At 35.7% G+C, this 22,223-nt stretch overlaps 1 protein-coding gene across 1 annotated transcript in view; it reads left to right on the forward strand.

Annotated features, from left to right (window-relative positions):
* CLVS2 (clavesin 2) overlaps positions 1 to 21,535 on the forward strand; it is a 70,789-nt gene extending 49,254 nt beyond the window's left edge. The window contains exons 4-6 of the mRNA XM_086707718.1: positions 3,460 to 3,570; positions 9,841 to 10,061; positions 15,390 to 21,535. Of these exons, the coding sequence (XP_086563844.1) occupies positions 3,460 to 3,570; positions 9,841 to 10,061; positions 15,390 to 15,477 (420 nt within the window). The 3' untranslated portion in view covers positions 15,478 to 21,535. The remainder of the gene's footprint in view (positions 1 to 3,459; positions 3,571 to 9,840; positions 10,062 to 15,389) is intronic.
* The last annotated feature ends 688 nt before the right edge of the window (positions 21,536 to 22,223 follow it).

Genomic DNA, 22,223 nt, shown 5'->3' on the forward strand with positions numbered 1-22,223 from the left:
AAATGCTCATTCAAGAGTGTATTTTAAAAGCATTCCAAGTAGTTCTTCTTCAGGTAATGCAGTAGGTTAAAATTTCTTTGAAGATCTTCCTGCCAGGAAACACAAAGGTGTTAGGTAAATCACAGCAAAAGAATCACACCTACCCCTCACCTGCCTCTGGACCCTGAGACAAGAACACAAAGTCTACTGAAAAAACAAAGCAAAACAAACAAAAAAACCCAGGGAATAAGTGAAGCCTGGGTGGTTCTGGAGGCAAATGTTGGCTGCAGGAGCCTACAGATTTAGTGTAATGATTGCCTAAGGTGTGGGGTGGGCAGAAGCAGAGACTAGATTTGCACTAGTTGAGGGTAAATGGGGGACTAGATGTGAGATTTTGCATTCCTCCAGGTGTGGCACCCTTAGGGAAGGTTTGTGCTAGGAAAATCACTGCTGGCTAGGAAACCTTTAGGTAAACCTCTCTGCCTTTCCCATAAGCAGGTGGGAAAATAATAATAATGATAATATTGGTATTAATAATAATGGTAATTATCTTCTGTGATAGTCTGAGGCCATAATTATCTCATGAGGCTGAGGTTTGAATATACACTGTACAATCAGAAACCCCAAGATGGGAAATTAAATTAAAGCCAAACTAGGTTGATGGCACTGAGTAGGAGCTGATACAGATCTCATCTGGGGAAAAGCATCCTCAAGCCAGCTCCTTCAGGATTCCCAATGGCTAATATCAGCCAAATATAAGTTCACCATAAACAAGATACTGTAAGCAAGATCAGTAGAGACAGTAAGCAAATTCATGTGCTCAAGGACTATAAAACAAAATAAGTATGTATTAATTAAATGGTTATGTTACTAAATAATGTTATTAATGATGGAATTAAAATAAGCAAAGACCAAGTAACTAGGGAATTGAAGTTACATGAAAATCTATTTTATACCCAATAAATTGGCAAAATTCAACAGATTGACAGTACCAAGTGTGGTATGGGTAAGAGCTGGAACTTTCCTCATTGCTGGGGGAAGGAGGGGTATAAATTGATATACTTGGTGTTACCAGTTGTGTAAAGCTGAAGTCTCTACACTCTATGACTCAGTGTTAAAAGTTCAGATATATACCCCACATATACACTTGAACATGCCCAAGAGACAGGTCCAAGAATGAAGTCTGCAGAGCAGCTGTACTGGTAATGGCAAAATAGACAAAATATTTGGAAAACACCATGCATTGACAATACAAAATAAATTGTGAGGTATCATACAATGGTATACTATACAATAGTGACCATGAACTATACCTATGCATGTAGAAAACTCAAATACAGGAAACCTTAAAAACAATGTTATGTGACAACAGAAAAATATATTCACTGACATTTTGATAAAGTTTAAGTAGTTAGAAAACTTAACTCTCTCTCTCTCTCTCTATATATATATATATACACACACACATATATATACATACATATATATAAACACATATATCCCTAAAATATATATATATATACATGCCAGCAAAAACTATAATATATAAAAATAAATAAAATATATAAGATATAAACTATAGAACAAGTAAAATATTATATTTATATATTTATCATGTTTATAAAATAAAATATAAGCAAAAGAATTACAATATAAATTTTAAAATGTAGAAGATCAAAGAATAGGAATACAATAAACTTTAAGGTTATTAACCATGTTCTATTTCTTAAGGTGAGTGGAGGGCACATGGGTGTTTATCTTAGCATTCTCTTTATTGTATATACATTATTTTCTTTTTATGTATAAAAATGTCATAACTTAAAAACATACTATGTCTGTATCTCTATCTGATTCATTTCTATTATTGTAATAACTTCTTGATAAATGAAAACTATATATTTATAAAAGAAGTAAGACACTGGCATTAAAGGAGACAAATTTTATCTTTAGTTATTCTTATTTATTTATTTATCTAGTACTGTTCTCTTTTTACTTTTTAAGTTTATTTTTATTTATTTTGAGAGATAGAAAGGAAGTAGAGGAGGGGCAGAAAGAGAGAGAGAGAGAGAGAGAGAGAGAGAGAGAGAGAAAGAGAGAGAATCCCAAGCAGGCTCCACACAGTCAGTGCAGAGCCTGATGTGGGGCTCAGACTCACAAACTATGAGATCATGATCTGAGCCGAGATAAAGAGTTGGATGCTTAGCTGACTGAGCCACCTAGGCAGCCAGTACTGTTGTCTTTTTATATGTGTTAGTCTCAGAGATAGGTATCGCTTGGCAAAAAAAAAAATGCTTATTCGCTCTGAAAATCAATATGCAAAACCATGAATTAATTATTAATGTTCCAAAGTGTCCCCCCAAAACTAAAATATTTTAATGGGGTTATGCCATGTGTGTTTTTGACTAGACAATCTTGTTTAAGAAAATATTAAATTAAAAAAATGCATCTGATTATTTCAGTTCCTTTACTTTTCATTTGTTCCCATTCATGCTCTAAATAGAATCCAGAAGAATGCTAAGTATCATGATACGCCTTGAGAGAGACTTCTAGTGATATAGCCCTTTTTTTTTTTTTAAAGAAGACTTTTGTAGTCAGTTCAGTGTGGAATTTTTCAACTAGTAGCAAGAATCAGTCCATTTATGTGGCCTCCTCAAGTGCACTGTGAGATGTTGTAATTCATTCAGCTAAGGATTCCCTTCATATTATAGAGTGAATGGGATGCACCTATTTAGTTACAGATAGGAAGAAAAGCCCTCTCTACCTCTCTACGTCACTTCAGATTCGAACCTTACACAAGTGAGTTCTTGTTGAAGAGGAGGGTGGCTTTCTGACAGGCCCGTTTTCATCCGGTGGGGTGAGCTCAAAGGGTTTTGACTTAATTTAACCTAGCAAAATACAACCCCAAATTTCTTACACTACAACGCTAAGGTTTTATTTTGCGTAAGTCTGTTTCCCCTTTTTTATGGCTGAGATAAGGGAAGGAGAATGTTTACAATGAAGTTGACAAAATAAGATAAAGTGAGTTTTGAAATATGATGGTGCTCACATTGTTGTTGACTACAGTGAACTTAATAAAATATTTTAAATTAGGTACACTTTAATATAAATATAAATGATTTAAATACAACACTTATCTAACTAGATTCAGTATTTGACAAATAAATAAAAGTATTTATTTCTTCTTCTTGGCCTATAATGACTGTTAACAGTTTGTAGGCTTAAAATATGGCACTCTTAAAAGCGCTGAAGTTAGCAATTAACTGTTCTTGAGAAGGATTTGCTTTATTACATATTGCTTCACTTTCGGTATGAACATTATAATGTTTAATATGGTAAGGATCTTTGTTATTCATCTTAACTATACAAATAATCTCATTTAAGTGTGTGGAATAACAAATTTATATACCATATGATTTCCTTAAGCCTTCTCAATATATTAAAGCATGTTTTGATTTTTCTCCCCGCTTCGTGTTACTCTAGGATAGTTTCCCAGCACGATTTGGAGGAATTCATTTTGTCAACCAGCCATGGTATATCCATGCCCTGTATACCGTGATCCGGCCTTTCCTAAAGGAGAAGACTCGAAAAAGGGTATTTGTTTGTTTCTTTGTTTTTATACTTTTTTCTCCTCCCACATTCAATGAATTATGATGCATAATGTGTATATAATATCGGGTGTGGTAAATGTACCTCTATATTGCATATAAATATTCAACATACAAGATATTTAAAAATTCTTAAAGACCATATAAAAGAAATATTCAAAAGCCCGCAAGCCTGCTTGTCTATTTTCCCACAAATTGGGAGAACATGTCAGTACATTCATGATAAAGCCCCAGTTTAAAGTAAAAAAAAAATTATGCCATGTTACTAGATTGTTATTAGTACACCTAATTTCAAGTAAGATCTAGAGAAAAGTTATCATTTTATTAGTGGATATATGAATGCTAGTTATTTCACAATGTGTATCATATTGAATATAGTGAATTTTGTGAAATCTAATATAATTTTGTGGTGATCATCATGATCGATCACACATTTCAGAAAGAATGCTGATGTTTAAAAATATTAATATTTGTTTAGATTGCAAGTTACTTGAGTTCTAAGGCTCGGTTTCACTTAACAATGAGGATATTCAAAGTACATGCAACAAAATAATCATTTTTTCTGCAAATAAGATGATTTATATAAAGCGTTTAGCACAGTGCATGGTACATGATAAATGCTGAACGCATTTCTCATTATTATTAATAATACAGACTTTAAAATGTGTTTTAATGCACATTATTTCATTTTAGCCTCCAAAAGTTTCTGAAGTGTAAATTTAGTAAGCAGTATCTCCTATCTCGGAGCTAAGGAAAGTAAGTCTTAAGATGGAGCAACTTGCTTACTCAGTTCCACAGCTATAAAGCTCGTATAGGAATCCAGACATCTCCAGATTTAGAGCTATTTTTACCACCGTGCTGTGACCAATTTTCAAACGATTAGTTCCAAAGTAAAGTATACTTTACTTCTAAATCTTTATTGAAGGCAATTTTCCATGTTTCCCAATGAATGAGAAGGCACTTCAGGTATTTCCATGCAATGTTGTAGAAGCCTCCTTGTGAGCATAAAAGCGAAGTAATTGTTCAGTATGTGTTTGTATCAAACATTAGTGAGCAGAAGGTCTTCTGGATATGAGTTTGTTGAAAATGTTTCAGTAGTTTAGGAGGAAGAATTCTGTAAACAATTATAATTTATATCAGGAATAGTTTCTACCAGTGAGAGTCAAATTAATTTACTAGAATTAAGAAAAGTGTATTAGATTTAAGAATTCAGAAAAATGTGTTAGAATTCAGAAAAATGTATTGATGTGCTTCACAAGTAACACTTTCAAACTTTGTTTTATGAAGAGATGATCAGGTGATCCAAAACACCTGCTGGGGCTTTTAGTACGCATTATACTAGTGAATGCTTCTGTAGTATTCACTCTATGCCACATGCTGTTCTAAGTACTTTACATATGTTAACTCATTTAATCCTTACAACAATGGCTCAAGGGGAAGAATTGTTATTTTTCTCCCTCTATAGATGGGAAAATGAGTTACAGAAGGTTAAGCAAATTGCTCTAAATCACAGCTAGGAGGTAGTAGAGCTGAATATGTGGATTTATGGGAAAGACAGTGCCAGACAGAGGGCATAGCAAAGACAAAGGCCCTTAGGTAGAAACATGCCTGGGATATACACTTAGCAAAAGCAAGGAGGCTCAGAAAGCTGGAGCAGAATGAGCTGCTGAGGAGGGTAGTAGAGGATGGGATAGAAGGGGGCATGGCGTGGCAGATCACATGGGGCTTTGTATTCCATTGCAAGGGTCTGGGCTTTCAGTCAGAGTGAAATGAGAAATACTTTGAAAGACTATGAGTACAGGGGTGACTTGTTCTGAGCACAATGTTCTGCTCTGTTGAAAAAGACTAAAGAGGATCAAGTCTAAAAAATGAGGAAAGTTCCAGGTTTGCGGTTATTTGAGTGAACTGAACAGTTTTGACAATGCCTAGAAAAATTCTTTGGTAGCATTATTCCAGACGGAAGTGAGGTATCTGAGCTTTACCATTTTAATTAAAACTATATGACTTATAAATAGTTATAGGTTAAAACACTTTTAATTTTTACTTAAATAATTAATGTAATGTACAAAGCAATTATATTTCTTTACAGGTATTCCAAGTGATGCATTCAGCATCACCACATTACTCAAACATTCCTCAGATGTTATAAATCTATGCTGTGAAAAACTGGTAAAAGAAAACTCAAGGAATAATTGTGAATCTTTTGTCACAAAAAGGAAACACCTGATTATCTGTTTGTTTGTTTATTTATTTATTTATTTTCATTAAACGAAACCTGACTTTGAGTCTCCAACATGCTGAACGGATAGGCATATGAACCCAAAGTGGTAGAAGGGTCCCTTCTTCCCCAAATCTCATTGATATCTGGAGTCTTTCATGCAGAACCAAACTTCCCATCCATCATGGCCACTTGACATCTTCATTGTTGAAGCCAGTACTAGTTCCTTGAATAAAGGTTTCCTTCTGCTCCCAAGTTATCTGTAATTAAGCTAGAAACCAATGGCTAGGCTTCAACTCTCATGTACCCTTCAGCTATTCTAGGGCTGTGGTCTTGCCACTCACCAAGAGATGACAGGATATAGCTTTCCCTACTGATGGGTGCAGATTTCCACCTGTGCCTCCATATGGTGGACTCTGCTATTCCTTGCTAATTCCCAAATGTATTTCACTTTCCTCCCTTCCACTCAGGTCACTTGCCATAATCTCTTTAATGGCATGGTTTAGGGAAATAAAATAGAAGCATTATTTAGGCTAATTCGTAGAATTGTAAGGTACACTGAGGCTAGGGAGCCCACAAAGACAAGACTTCCTGAATGAAATGGTGGAAAAGAAAAATATAAGGAGAAAAAAAATAGCAAAACTTTAATAAATCATGCCGCTATCAACTAGTTAAAACAAAGAAATATCTAAAGCAAAAATTAAATAGTTGGATTATTGCAATGCATCCTTTTGCCCATCCCAGAGGTGCATTCACATTTAAGAGTTCTGGAATCTTCATATAGTATATATTTTTCAAGAAACCTTGGGTTTGGAGACATGACAGTATTTTATGAATTGTCAAAACAGTAAATGCACAGTAAAACTAAGTAAACTATATAATATGCTAGATGGTGAGAAATGATATAAAGAAACATGATGTAGGGAAAGTGAACAGAACTTTCCAGGTTAGGCAGGGTTATGATATTAAAAAGGCTCACCAGAGGAGGTCTTCCTGAAAGGAGACTTGCAAGAAAAGGCTTGCAGGAGATGGGAGAATAAGCCATAGGAATATCTAAAGGCAAAAATCCTCAGACAGCACATCCATTGCAAATGTCCTGGGACAAATGCATGCATGGTATGCTTTATCAGGAAGTAAAGGGGTAGGTGTGTTCAAAGAAGAGGTTTATGGAGGACCTTACAGGATTTACTCTTTGAGAAAGGAGAAGCCAATGGGGAATTGTGAGTAGAATAACATGATCTGACATGGTCATTCTGGCCGCTGTGTTAAGAATAGAGCACAGGTGGCCAGAGTGGCAGTGGGGAGAACAATTGGAAGGTTAGTGCAGTAATACAGTTTGAAGGATGATGATAGCTTTATTTAGGGTTGTAGAGGTGGAGTTGGTCACATGTTCAGATTCATGATATACTTTGAAGAAAGAACCAAAAGGATTTACTGACAACTTAGAGAGGAATTAAGGATGGGTTGAAGGTGTTAGCCTGAGAAATTAGAAGCAGTCCTACCACTAACTGACATTGAAAACAGGGAGGAGCTGATTTTGAGAAGAAAGTTGTGAGTTCAGTTTTGGACATATTAAGTTTGAGGTGCCCATCGAACTTTTAAGTGGAAATGTTAAGTAGAGAGTAGAAATAGTGATATAAATTTCAAAGGAGAGGTCTGGATTTGATATATAAATGTTTCAGTGTATGGACAATATTTAGGTCCACTGGACTGAATGAGGTCACCAAGAAGTAAGTACACTTAGAGAAGAGAACAAATCCAAGAACTGAAGCCTGGAACTCTGTGACATTAAGATGTTGGGATGATGAGGAATAATCAGCAAAAGAGACTGAAAAGAAGCATCTGTCAAAGTAGGAGAAAATCGTGAGATGCTGGGAATGTTTCAATGAGGAGAGTCATTTATATCCAGTGCTGTTGAGAGTTCAAGAAAAACAAAGGCTGAGAATTGGACACTGAATTTAGCAATGAGAAAGAGCCTGACAAGAACTATCTCCATGTTATCGTGGGAGGCAAAGCCTGTTTGGACCGGATTCAGGAAAAATGGGACTAGAGTATTTGGACAGTGAATATAAACAACTCCTTTGATGAGTTTTCTTATAAAGAGAAGGAGAGAAATAGAAGAATAACTGGAAGTAGAAATCTGGCCGTGAGAGGTTTTGTGTGTCTTTTTGAGAGGGAATGGAAAGAGAAGAGTTGGCAGGTTTGTTCTCTAATGGGAAAGATCCACCAGACGGAGGAAGTGCGATGATGTGAGAGAGACTGGAAAGAACTGCTTGAGCAGCATAACTGAGTAGAGGAGAGAAGATGGATTCTAGTGCACAGGTGGAGAGGTTGGCCTTTGTAGAGTTTATCTTTCCATTGTACTAGAAGCGGAGGCACAGCATATGGACACAGATGCTGGTGGGTGGGTCTCATCTGGTTGCCCTATTTTTTCAGTGAAAGAGGAAGCAAGGCCAAAGCTGAAAATGATGTTGAGGGAGGAGGTAGCAGAATGTTAGCAAAAAGAGAGGAAGTAGTGTGCTAGGATTACATTTACTTCCCTAAGGATTTATGATGATAACTCATGCATGACTTGAAAGGAGGTTTGTTACGTGAAGAAACACATCTAATGAAATAAGATTGTATAACTAATAAAATAAGAGTTTCAGGTGCCAGAACTCAACTTACCACCGGCCTCAATTATTTTAATTTCTCCTAAGAAGAACCTAAGAGTGTGTGTGTGTATGTGTGTGGTGAGGGTAGGTAGGGGGACTGTTGTGCTCTGCAAAGAGGAGTGGAAGTGTGTGAAGTTTGCAACTGGCCTGATGTACTTGGCAGCAGATGGCATCTTCACCCTCTGTTGGCCCCACATCAAGGATTTCAGGCAGCCATTTCCTCTGCCTATTTTGGCCAGTGACCCTCTCTCACCTGCTTTTACTGGTCCATAATCTGTTGAAATTACTTGTTGATTGATCATTCCCATCCCTATCATTTTGTTTGAATACTGTAGACTAGTTTTTCTTTGTTTTCCCATATATTTACTTTAGTGGACTTTAAAAATACAGACAGCGAAGATAAATATATTAGCCTGTTTGTTCATCATGAACCTGAAATATGAGTCACTTTTAAACTATAAGTGACTATTTCTAAGTTACTTATAAACTATAATCCTTAAACAAATGTTCTATAAATTATTTGAGATGACAACAATGCTTTTTCAGAGAAGACCAATCTATAGTTTTGAGATTGAAATGAAAGAAGAGGAAAGAGGTAGTAATTCATGGAGGAATAAATCTTGCATCTGTAGCTTGAATAATTTTCCAGTTAAAAAAAAAGCTAGATGTAGACAGTAATACCAATAATTAATGTATACATAATCTTTACATTTTCACTCCATTATTTTATTTTTATTTGAACAATAAATATAGAAACCACTAGTAGAGAAGATGCTGGCAACATTACAGAACTTAAGTCCTTTGGGATGTGAACCTTCACTCAACCTTTCATTATGATGATGCTAATCTACTTTTATTTACATTACACACTTTGCATTACACAGCAGTAATTTAGTGGTTACAGTGTTCTTATTTTTATTGATGATAAAGAAAAAGCCAAAGTAGTAACAGCTTTTGGGCTTAATAACTTGGATGGGCTCTACAGTTGATGAGTCCCTTATGAGAATGGTCTATTTTAACAGCATTCATTATGCACACCATTAGCTTTGCACAACTAACATCAGGATGATGTACAGATCAATATGCACATTGGATTCTACTCATGACCTCAAACTATAAATTTTGGGTTCCAGCTCTTTAACCCAACCACCCTCTGACTTTCTAGAAACTACTTAAAATTCCTATGCCTCAGGATTTTTATATGAAATATTAGTATAACTATACCATCCCTGTCTGTTTTACAGAGTGGATGAAGGACTTAAATATTTTAACAGACATGGAAAACTCTTATTTTTGCTTTTCCTAGCCTCACTCCCTGCTCCTAGCCTTTGGATTGTATTTATTCTCCTGTCTGTGTTTCCCCTCACCCTTGTTGCATTTGTAGATATTTTTGCATGGTAACAACCTGAACAGTCTACACCAACTAATTCATCCTGAGATCCTGCCTTCTGAGTTTGGAGGAATGCTGCCCCCTTATGATATGGGAACGTGGGCAAGAACACTGCTAGATCACGAGTACGATGATGACAGTGAATACAATGTGGACTCCTACAGTATGCCTGTAAAAGAGGTGGAAAAGGAACTCTCTCCCAAGTCCATGAAGAGGTATGCTGGAGGTGGCTGGGAAGTGGGCTGGAGCCAGTGTGAGGGTGCCCCCAGTTAACTCCAGCTTTTATACTTTTGGGGAATATATATTTGGTGGGATTTTAAATCCTTTTATGCCTCCATCATTAGATGTCTAAGAAAGTTAAGTCAAAGACAAAGTCATACAAGGTAATGTCAGCACAGTTTTGTTCCATATTCACAGAGACTCTAACAAGGCTCTTAACTGAATGAGCCACCCAGGCGCCCCTCAACCACTTGGTCTTTTTTTTTTTTTTTTAATTTTTTTTTTTTTAACGTTTATTTATTTTTGAGACAGAGAGAGACAGAGCATGAACGGGGGAGGGTCAGAGAGAGGGAGACATGGAATCTGAAACAGGCTCCAGGCTCTGAGCGGTCAGCACAGAGCCCGACGCGGGGCTCGAACTCACGGAGTGTGAGATCGTGACCTGAGCCGAAGTCGGCTGCTTAACCGACTGAGCCACCCAAGCGCCCCAACCACTTGGTCTTAATCAACTCTACATCCTCCTCATTCTGGTCACTGCTTATCAGTCACTTCCTTTATTTTTTTGTCTGTCAAATCACTGATTTTATTTAATTCTATTTCCTCTCCCCAAATTTAAGCTTCATGAAGACTTCAGTGGCTTTGTCTGTCCTGTTCTCTGAATTGCCAGTGCCTGAAGTAGGGCCTGGCACAAAGAGAGGGTATTCACTGGGTACTAGTGGAGTGAATGAAGGAGTGCTCTGCTGTCAGTGGCCCCTTTTAGGTGCCATGTCCAGAATTGAATAGGTGACATCTGATGCTATCACTACTTGCATTTAGGTTCCAGAACGCTAGCTTTGCCCTCAGTGGCTTCCTTTGATTTCTGTTTTTGACTCTATTGCTATGGTTCAGGCAGCGAAAGCACATTGCTGACTCATCTTGAGCTCCCTAACACTAGAAGGCTCTTTACTTACAGATCCATATCCTCATAATTCTCTCTTTCTGTGTTTAGCTTTTTCCTCCAAGCAGACAATTTTAATTGATTAACACCATCTTGTTAGATTTGGCTCAGTCTGTCCACCTTTTGAAGTCTTTTTGGGTCTTGATTTTCTTCTCCAATTAATTAGGCCATTCTGTCCTCTGACGACTTGGCTCACAGCACATTGACCTCCCAACCCTGAGTTTCTTGCTTCTGACATGGATTGATTAGAATTTCAGACATCCTTTGTTTGGGGTAGGTTTTGTATTATGTGAAGTTCTTAGGGTGTTATCTGAAAACTTGTGAAGAATGAGCCTAAGAAAGTTATTTCACTTGAGTCTCATCTTCTCTAAGTCAGGGAATGGCAGTTCCCTGTTAAGAATGGGAGAAAATTGTCTCCTTTTCTCTATTTTCCCCCCCAGTTTTATTTTATCATTAGATTGAGAGGGAAAAAAATCATTCCTTCACCAAAGACTTGTAGATATTTCCTCCTTTGGGGGCATTTAGCTAGAGGTGTAGGAAGAAGACTTTCTGCCTCTGTGTCAATTTGTGGAGGAATACCATGGTCCATGAAAAGATACAAAGTTCAAAAGATTGTGGGTGTTTCAAAGTGGAGGAATGTCTTTTGCCTTATATCTCTAGTACCTAGGATAGTGCCTAGGATAGGCATGTAACAGTTGAGTGAGTAGCAATATTAATATCGCCATGGTAATATGAGCTCTGATTTTATTGAATAATATTCCACATCTGTTGTTACTACATGTCAAACTCCATCTAATGCTTTGTATACATTGACTCGTTTGCTTCTATAAATAATTAATAGGTTAGTACTATTCCTCTCTCATTGGTGAGGAGATCCAGATAAAGAGAAGATAAATAACTCCCACATGTCACATAGACAGACACAAAGTAGCACTGCTAATATTGGAACACCAACAATCCAATTCCGTCAGTCGTTTCCTTAACTGCTACCATTTGTGAACTGCCAAAGTATGTGCTGGACTTTATGCATGCATTATTGAGTTTGATCCTTAGTACATCTGTATGATGTAGGTGTTGTATTCTCCCTCTTACAGTTAAGAGAACAAAATCTAGGAAGTTTAAATAGCCTTCTCATAGTCACAGAGCTAGCAAATAGCAGACCTGGAATTGGAATCCACTTCTGTCCAAAATCTGTCCTCTTAAACACAAAGGTATAACGCAACATTGTGGGTGCATAATAAATGAATAAATTATAACTGAGTGATTAAATTTAAGTTATTGGGATTCATGCAAAAAAAAATAGAAGTTATTCATTGCAAAGACAGTAGAGGCTATGTGGAGAAGGTTCCCATATACTATGAGTTAATGATAAACAACTCCTTCTATTGTAGCTGAAACAGGCACATTCACTTATGATCCTGCACAATTATGATCCTGCACAAATATGAGGTACCTGAGTGGCTCAGTTGGTTAAGCATCCAACTTCAGCTCAGGTCATGATCTCATGGTTTGTGAGTTCCAGCCCCACATCTGGCTCTCTGCTCTCAGTGCAGAGCCCACTTAAGATCCTGTGTCTCCCTCTTTCTCTGCCCCACCCCTGTTCATGCTCTTTCTCTCCGTCAAAAATAAATGAACTGAAAAAAAAAAAACAAAAAAAAAACAAAAAAAAAACGCCCTGCTGTTTTGTATAACACAGCAAAAAAAAAAATCTGGACTAAAATAATGGTACACTTGGGACAATTAAATACCGAAAAATCTTAATCGGAAATCGTTTCTGCCTGGCTTGTTTTATTGAGGAATTGTTCTACATATGGAGCCAACATTCATCATCCAACAATTCTGATACTGGTAGTTCATGATAAAAGCAAACTAAGAATTTAATCCCAGGTTGAATAGTGCACTGTAATTTAAAATATTTTATTAAAATAACCATATTCTCTAATCACTTTTTAAAAATAGTCAAGGAACTTAAGGATTTAAAAGACTGTATGTGTGTGTGTGCACATGTGTGTGTATGATATATGTTTTCATAGAACCTTTTGGCAAATGCTTAAATTGTGCACTTTATGCTGCCTGAAGAGCTTTGGCATGTACTTATTCAATATTATTAGGTTATGCTTCAAAATTCATAGAATAAATCTAATTGGTGAGAATTTTAAAATGGATTTTCTGTTAAGAATTTCTTTTTTATAGGATAAATGGCTTTATCTTTATTACTCTTGCTTTTAAATGCTTAATACCAAACTTCTTTCAGTTATGGAAACTATTTATTGGGTAGAATTAAAGATATTAAGATCCTGTTGTGTAACAGACTGATACACATTGTGTTCACTGTAAGGAGAGAAACTGATCATGTCCCTGCTTATGGAATTTACTAGTAGTCACGTTAATACTTTAGTGGAGGGCATCAAATGAAATTTTTTTGTTTTAACATGGATTTTTCTTAGGAGACCATTTTTTTGTTTGTTTTTAGTTGAGTCCAAGTAAAACAGTGTTAAAGGTCTAATTCCTAAGTGTTTTGTGCCATTTTTCACTGTGTTAAAATGTTATTTTATTCATCAAATAAATTATTTTTCCTAAGATATGGGGCGCTTGGGTTGCTCAGTCGGTTAAAGGTCTGACTTTGGCTCAGGTCATGATCTCTTGGTTCCTGAGTTCGAGCCCCGCATCGGACTGTGTGCTGACAGGTCAGAGCCTGGAACCTGGCTCGGATTCTGTGTCTCCCTCTCTCTCCGCCCCTCCCAGCTCATGCTCTGTCTCTCTTTCTCTCCAAAATAATAAACATTAAAAATTATTTTTCTGAAGATAAATTATTATTGCCTTTAAAAATGATACACAATCTTTTATTCCTTCCTTTCTTCCTCCTTCTTCTCTCCTTCCTCCTCCTTTATTTCCCCTTCTCCTCCCTGTCCCTCTCCCTTTTTTTCCTCCACTGTCTCTCTCTCACCCATCTGCTCATTCAACTTTAGTTGGTCTCCTTTCTGATATACACATGTATAACCTATTACTGAGATAAAATAGTGAAAATGACTTAGGAAATAAAACATTCCTATTTTAATGTCCTCCCCTTTCTTTTCACTCCCTCTTTAGAGATGAATTTAGGTTTATTTAAATAAAAGAGTCAATTAATCAGTTAATCCTATAATTATTTTTGCTTTGATAATTAGTTCCATTGCTGTTCTTTTTCATTAGCATGTGCAGTTGTATTTTAGCTTACAGTCTTTTTTTTTGAGAGTTAATGAGGTCTGCTAAGAGGCATATTGCCACAGCAATAGCCAATTGGCTGGAATGCAGCAGCGGGGGGGGGAAATTCATTGCTGAGGAGAATTTTAAAAGGGCAGCTGCTTCTTTAATGCCATAGCTATTAAGAATGCAGTTTCCTGCCATAACAGTAGTATGTTTCATTGACTTTCCCTCTGCCCAGTTTCAAGTTGTTTCCTAATGATGAATTGAGATATAATCCCTACCTACTATCAAAGGCATGTATAAGGAGTTCAAATGATTGCTCTTGTAATCACAAAGTGCTGCTGCCTCAACAAGAGGGATTTTTACTCTTTTAAAGCCTTAAATCATTTCATGAAACTTTCCAGAGTAAGACTGATTTTATTCAGATGCTCTGGTGGGAAATTTAACAAAAGCTCACATTCAAATTTTGATTCCTTTTCTTTTCCTATTGTGGTCATCCAAAATGAAAAATGATGGTTAGGGACGCTTGGGTGGCTCGAATGTTTGAGCAATGGACTCTATTTCCACTCAGGTTCTGATCTTATGATTGGTGAGGTCTAGTGCTGCATGGGGCTCCACGCTGATAGCGCAAAGTCTGTCTTGGGACTCTCTCTCTCTGTGTCCCTCCACTGCTCTCACTCTCTCTTTCAAAATAAATAAATAAATAAATAAATAAATAAACATTTAAAAAGGTGGTTAAAATGCACATTCGTGTTGAATTTGTTTCCAAGAGCTCTTTAAAACAGGAACCAAGGCTCCTATCACTTCTACACCATTTCTCATAACAATAGTTTCACTGTAATAATTTTCCACTTGGGGATGTGCTATTATCATCCATCTGTCCTACGCTATAAATTCTCACTCTCAAAGAAAAGACTCTTGATCGATTGGGAAGAGTAGAACTTAAGCCTATTATGGTACATTTAGAATTCTTTGCTGCTCATTATTTTATTTAGAGCTCAGAGGGGATTTTTTTCTCCCTCTGATGCAAAACCCATGGTAAGCATGTCCCTCTGTTAACGTGCAGCATTCTCAGTTCATAAAGCCTTTGATGTAGGGAAGATAATCCGCATCCATGAGAGCAGTAATAATGGAGAAAAGACGGAGAAGGGAACATGATTATTTGGTAACAACTCTCTGACATTAGCCTTATCATTTCCAGATCCCAGTCGGTAGTGGATCCTACAGTACTAAAACGCATGGATAAAAATGAAGAAGAAAACATGCAACCTTTGCTCTCTCTGGACTAATAAATTCTCTACACTCTCCATGGATTAGAAATGGAAGGTACTTGTTTTCAGCAACAGGGACAGCACTGTGGAAGAATGACCAGCTGGAAACTTATTTATTAATGTTAATGTAGCATAATATATAATAAGGCATTGGGCTTTCCCATTTGCCTGAACCATGGGTGCCCTGGTCTGGAGTTAAAGAAAAAAGTCAATAATTTATTCTGTAAGTGCCAAGTTCTTTGTAAATATAATGTAATCTTCATGTCAAGTTTGTAAACTTTGGTAGTAACTTAAATTGGAAAAGATTGGCTCGAGACCATACCAGTGATATGAATTATAACAAAAACCAGAAAAGACACACACGCAATGGAAGCTAATTAAATGTAGCCCTGTTTCCTATGAAGCCATATTTCAGCTATCATAGTGATTGTTTCATTGTTTTTCTCTGAAATTGTCATATTCCAATGTACTTTTAATGGACACAGGTAACTAGATGATTCTAGGAAATTAGTATGATAAGTGTATTTCCTGTCTAGTGATTTTCATTTCACACAAAATGTGTCCTAGTGACTATCACTGGCCTTGAATTTTGGAGACAAGGAATGGCAGAGGAGCTGGTAAACTAAACACTTGAACTCTTCTATGTTATTTAATTCCTGGAGTCTTGTGAAAGGATATGTTCCCCATATTAAGATGTCGAATTCTGAAAGAGAGTGGATTTTTTTTTTTTAACTGCTGTCTTCACAACGTGGCTTTTATTTAAGACCCCATTGTATCGTTTCTCGGCCTTTTGGCTAAGATCAAATGTAGTATTTAAGACCCCATTGTATCCCTGTCTAATGTACTTTAAGAACATTTCCCCCCCCCCCCCCAAACTCTTTGACCAAGAGAAAGAGAACTCATATGTGAATAGTGTTTTGACAGCTAATTTTGGGCATAAAAGTTGCCATGTACGGATAAGGGGCTAGTTTCTAATTCTTGTGCACTGGTTGGAAACATAAACATATATATTCACATGCACATATATATTTTTATTGAGCTCTAATAAATTCTTGATGTGACAGGCTTATAAAATAAATCATACATATTCAATGGTCTTAGAGATGTTATAAATGATTATGTGAGATACTAACTCCGGAAAACTACTTCTGCTAAAGTTAATGAAAATGATGTTTAGTGAAATAGACTTTCAGTGAACCTGTTTAAGGGAATTCCAATTTAATTTGTAATGCAATCTTGAATCTGTGCCATTTTAGTGAAAAAAAATTTTCCTTTAAAAAACAACAGGTCTCAACGTAACATAGGTTTTAGGTGACCAAGAGTAATACAATTTTTCTCAAAAATCCAAGTAATTATCTTAATGACTCTGTAAGTACAGATTTTCTTTTCAGAAAAGACTGAAGGAACATATTGCATCCATAAGACATAATGAAAGCTTCTGAGGGCATCTGAGATAGCATATTATAATTCAAATCTAGATGTGGAATCCTTATGTTATTTAGTTTTTATTTCATAGAAATTGTACAATTATAGCACATTTTAAAAATCTTACTTTAAATTTCAAATCCCAGTGTGAAAAAGCAAGATTTTTACCACCTCTTCAGAGTGACAATTTTTGAGATCGAAAATTTACCACTAAAATATTCTTTTGAAAGAAACATATCTCAAGGAGCTCTGGAAACCAACAGAAATAAAGGCATGTAGCAGCTTTTATATATTTTTGGCCAAAAGCTTCAAAAATTCCAGTGACAATTCTATAGCCAAAAGTCTTAAAATCAAGATCAGGACACCAATCTGCAGTCTCACTGATGGCCTATCTAACATTTGTAAAAATACATAATCTATACATAAATAATATGATTGAAATACACCTTAGAAATGCCAACCTCAAGGAAGTGCAGAAGAATAACAACTGTCAGGTACTCTGCCCTGCGCATAAATATGATAGAGATTAGAATGACCTGGGGATAAAAAGCCACAGCAACTCTTATCTTTGTTAGAACCCTACCCATGAGATTCTTACGTTTTTGCCTACCTGATGTACATTTTATAGTCTTGGACTTCATATACTACAGAAGCAAGTGTTAGGCAATAGGATGCATTAGGATAAAAGAGAAACAAAGTACAGAAGGATTGTCAACTTTTCAGTCTCATGTGTTTCTCTTGAAATACACTATTTATTGGCATTTTTTAGGATTCTACCAGCTTCAGATGTCAACCAGTATAGCCAGCTTCTTTCCCCTCTCATAAGGCTAGTGTCATATGTAAAAATAACCAGAAAGGCATATTTTATGTGTATACATACCTATCTAAGTATGATTCCCACTATCTCCCTTGCCCAACATCTGGAAACTTCATTTCCCATTGCTGTGTGTCTGTTCTTCTTCAAATGAGCAATTCAGAGTTGGCTGCATTGTGTAAAATATTTTTAAGTGAATGAAAAAATTACAACAATGATGCCTTTTGAAATTGCTTTATCTAGTTCAATCTGTGAGTAGACTCGTTTTCCAGGAATGTTTTTGGAGCTGCTTGGTCGAGGGATATTTGGTCAACTCTATAAATTTTCCCTTCAGCACCAGCTAACTTGCACCATTTCGGGATGCTTTTCCCTGATGCGATATTCTGTGTTATATCTATTGTCACATAACTTCATAAATAAGCACCCCCATATTCTTTCAATTTAATTGTGATAGTCCTCTCTCTCTCTGTCTCACACACGCCCACATACATACACACACCACACACACACACACACACACACACACACACACACACACACACAGCTGTTTGCCCTCATGGATTTGCCTATTTTGAGATCTATGCTTTACTTTTGTAGCCGTCGTTATTGAAAATAGTAGACATCAAAGAATTACACATTTCATTTGGAATAGGCCAGTTGTTCATACTTCTCGCACCCTGCCTGTTCTGCCAGCTAGTTCTTATATCCTTTCTTCCTTCCATTGTTTCAGGGGCGGCTGCTTCCAAAGCTAGTTTAAAAATAAATAGCTTTCCTTTTATTGTCAGTGATATTTATACACATTTTTGCCTGATATTTTTAAAGGAAGAGATTATCGTGAAAATACACTCTAAGAAATATGAAGAAGTGCCTCTTTAAAAATGAGATAAAGCAGTGATACTAGAATATGGATTCTATTTATATTCTCTTTGGAAAAGTAAATACATGCATCTATGTCATAAGGGTGAAATATAAATATCATTTGAAGAAGGATATTGAGGCCTTGCTTTGAACATTCCCATAGAGTATTAAGTCTTTATTGTGTAAGTTCAATACCGTAACTTGAACATGTTATTGACAAGTCTGGCATTATGCTAAAACAATATACAAGTGTTTGTTCAAGGAAGTTTTTGAAGTGGGCATGCATGATTTTTTTTATTTCCGTAATAGTTTGCTTAGTGTAGGCAGACATTCCTTGAGTCTTTTCACAGAAAAATGCTTGTTTATTTTACCATACTGAAAATTCATACATTCATAAGCAGGAAAGCCAAGCAGCTAGGTTCTCTCTAATATTGTTAACTAGGTCACATTGTTAAAGTAAATATTTGAAGTTTCTGTACTATTCCCGAGGGAGCAGAGGTCCCTCTAATGCATCAAGAAAATGGAGCATTGTTTTAGACCTCGGGGAACATGTTTATCACTCACAAAAAGAAACCCTTAGAGCCATGGCAGAGTGTATCTTCAGAAACAGATTTCCTTTCCTTCTACAAACAACCTAAAGGTTTATGGATGTGTCTGTGACCCCTTAGAGAAATTATATGAAGAAAACCTGCTGAGAGGCTATGTATTCTGTTGTTGTATCTAAATGTCTAACTGATCTGGTTAGTTAATAACTTTTTTGATTCTTATTTTGTGTGTATTTATTAATGATTACTTGAAAAGCTGCCATCAGCCATCAGGACATTTTAGAGTGATTTTCAACCCACAAAATAAAAGGAGCAAAGGTCTGGCATGATATTTGAACTTTCAGATATAGTATTTACATTTTTACATCAATAAGCTCATAGGCATATATTCCTTTTTAAGTATGCTATATAGATATATAGCCTAAAAAATAGTGGTGCATTTTAAATTTATGAAACCATTAGATCATTTAAGAATCAGCAAGTTACATAAAATGTATTGGCACAAAAGTACAAGATTGGCTAAATATCCAGGATGTGTAATTATCTTCAGTAGTAAAAAGGATTTGTTTTTTTGTGTTCATTTTAGTTGAAAGAAAACTGATTTCAACGTGCAATTGGAATTATTTAACACTATTTGCTAGTTGAAAGGTGGCAAATAAGTAAGACTACAAAAGGAGACTTGACTTTGAAACATTATTATATCTTGATCTTAGTGGCTTAAAGAATGTAAGTTTTCACAAGTTCAAGTTTTTATTTTGTAAACATCCATAGGTTAACCCCACACATGGAGATACTATTATGGAGTCTATTCTGTGATAAGTGTGGGAATTTATTCCTTTGCATTGTGGGAAAAAATACAAAGTAGCAATTCTGTGGATTGAAACAGCCAAATTTTACTGTTTTTCAAAGGTGGAGGGTGCAAATGATACTTTTTAAATTAAGAAAAAAATCAAATATGCATAGATTTAAATACAATGAATACACTTTTCTAGTAGATAGTGGACATGTTACAATTCAGAAGGTGTTGGTCAATATTTGGCTTAGTTTCAAGTTTCAATGCAAATATTTGTATCTTTAATGATATCAATTCATTTATTCTGTCAAAATTATTTTTGTGGTGAATGAGAGAGACCTCAGTGAAAACTGAAATAAATGTTAATAGAACTTTCAAGAGTTAATCAATCCCCAACTATTTTGAAAAATTGCAATGGACTATAAATGGTTTACATATAATAGAGTTTCAAGCATTGTCTTATTTCTAATCTAGTTTTCAGCTTTCAGACTTATTTAGAAGATAAATAAAATTCCAAAACCACATACTTTTTTTTTCCAAACTGTCCAGAAAGAAAACAAAACAAGATGTCTAAGAGGTAATTTATAAAAGTCCTACATAAGAATACAAGCACACTGTTTACTATTTGGTTTAAATACCTATGACCTTTTGAGGGAGTGATTTATTCCAATACAACATTATAAATGGTATAATATAATTTTTGAATAAATACATTTCTGCTTTAAAAATAATTTTGCATATGGTGAATGTTGAATTTGGTAGTATTGGATCTGTTGCACCTGTGAAATGTAAATCTCTAAAATATCATCTAAAAATGGACAATAACTTTCTTTTTAGAGAAATTTTAGTTAGCTATTTAGGTTAGGATATCTGAGATTTTCTGACATTTACATGTTTGGAGCTTAAAGGAGAAAACATTTCATTTAATCAAAACATCATTTTTAGTATTCTGTAAGTTTTAGACAAGATTTCAAAGGATAGTTTGAATGAAGAAGTGAATTAACTTTTAAGTTGCATATAGCAATGCGGACGACCATTAAATAGCTGATATTTTCACTTTTGACATAGAGTTGTGAGATTAGACATACATTCAAAATTATAAAGAAGCATTGATTTAAATAAATTCTATTAAACATAACTCCATTTCAAACTATTAAATAAAATAAAATTATTCAGCCTGACTTGGAAAAAATGCTTAATAAATACACATTTGTGTCTTCTGTGAGTTCCCCTCATTTAACTTACCTATAGATGAAAAGTTATCTAATGAGGGAAAAGAGACATTTAGCTAGAACCCTCTGTAATAGACTTTATGACTTTCTCTGGCTCAGATGCAGATGATTTTCCTGTACACAGCTTTTGAGATTATTAAGGATCATTATTGCTGCCTCTTTGTAAAGCCATGTCAGGAAGGGGCCATGTTTCTAGCAGCAACTGAAGAAGCATCACAAGTGGGAATGAATTCAGGACAACCAAAGAATGCAAGAAAAACCAGAGATATGGAATTCTTTCCGCACTAAAAAGTACATTAAAGTGTATTAAAGTGTACATACAGAAAACGTTTTCAAAATGTCAAGGGTTTCTGATATCAAGACTTAAATACTTGGCCAATAAAAGAGTCCATGGGGACATGATGGTCAAGGCTCTGATGTGTAGTCTGTCTTTACACAGCAACAACATCAAAAACCCTTGTCTCTGAATATCACTTCTCTCTAAAACTAAAAATGAGTATGCTCTCTTATGCCCCCCCCTTTTTTTTTTCTAACTGGAATCATAAAAGTATCAGAAACCATAAACACTTTGCTACGTTTTAAGAAAAAATGTGCCATTATACACATAAAAACATAAATCAGTCAGTTGTATAGGATTGGGTATTTGCCTACTGATTTGTAAATGCTTAAGTAAATGTTTTTCAAAAATATATAAGATTTTCATGATAGAAAATTATGAAATGTTTTTTGGATCTTCAATCCACAGAGAAGACCAGTAATATTCTTTCTTTTGAATTCATTTATCTAAAAGTTTTTATTTGGGTGTCTAATGAACATGTCACGTTTAACATTTACAAAAAAAACAAACTTCTCTTCTCTCACTCTGAGCCTGCTTCCCCTTTAGCCTTCCCATCTCCCCAAGTGTCCTGGAACCTTCTGGGTTCCAGGGCTCAAAACTTTCCAATCATCCTCTCTTCCCTGTCTCTGTCTCAAAATCACATCCAATCAGCTCACTAATACTGTGGGCTCTCCTTCAAAATGTAATATCCAGGGGCGCCTGGGTGGCGCAGTCGGTTAAGCGTCCGACTTCAGCCGGGTCACGATCTCGCGGTCCGTGA

Source organism: Puma concolor, chromosome B2, assembly GCF_028749965.1.
Source record: "Puma concolor isolate L17-30 chromosome B2, mPumCon1.1.hap2, whole genome shotgun sequence".
Classification (NCBI taxonomy): domain Eukaryota; kingdom Metazoa; phylum Chordata; class Mammalia; order Carnivora; family Felidae; genus Puma; species Puma concolor.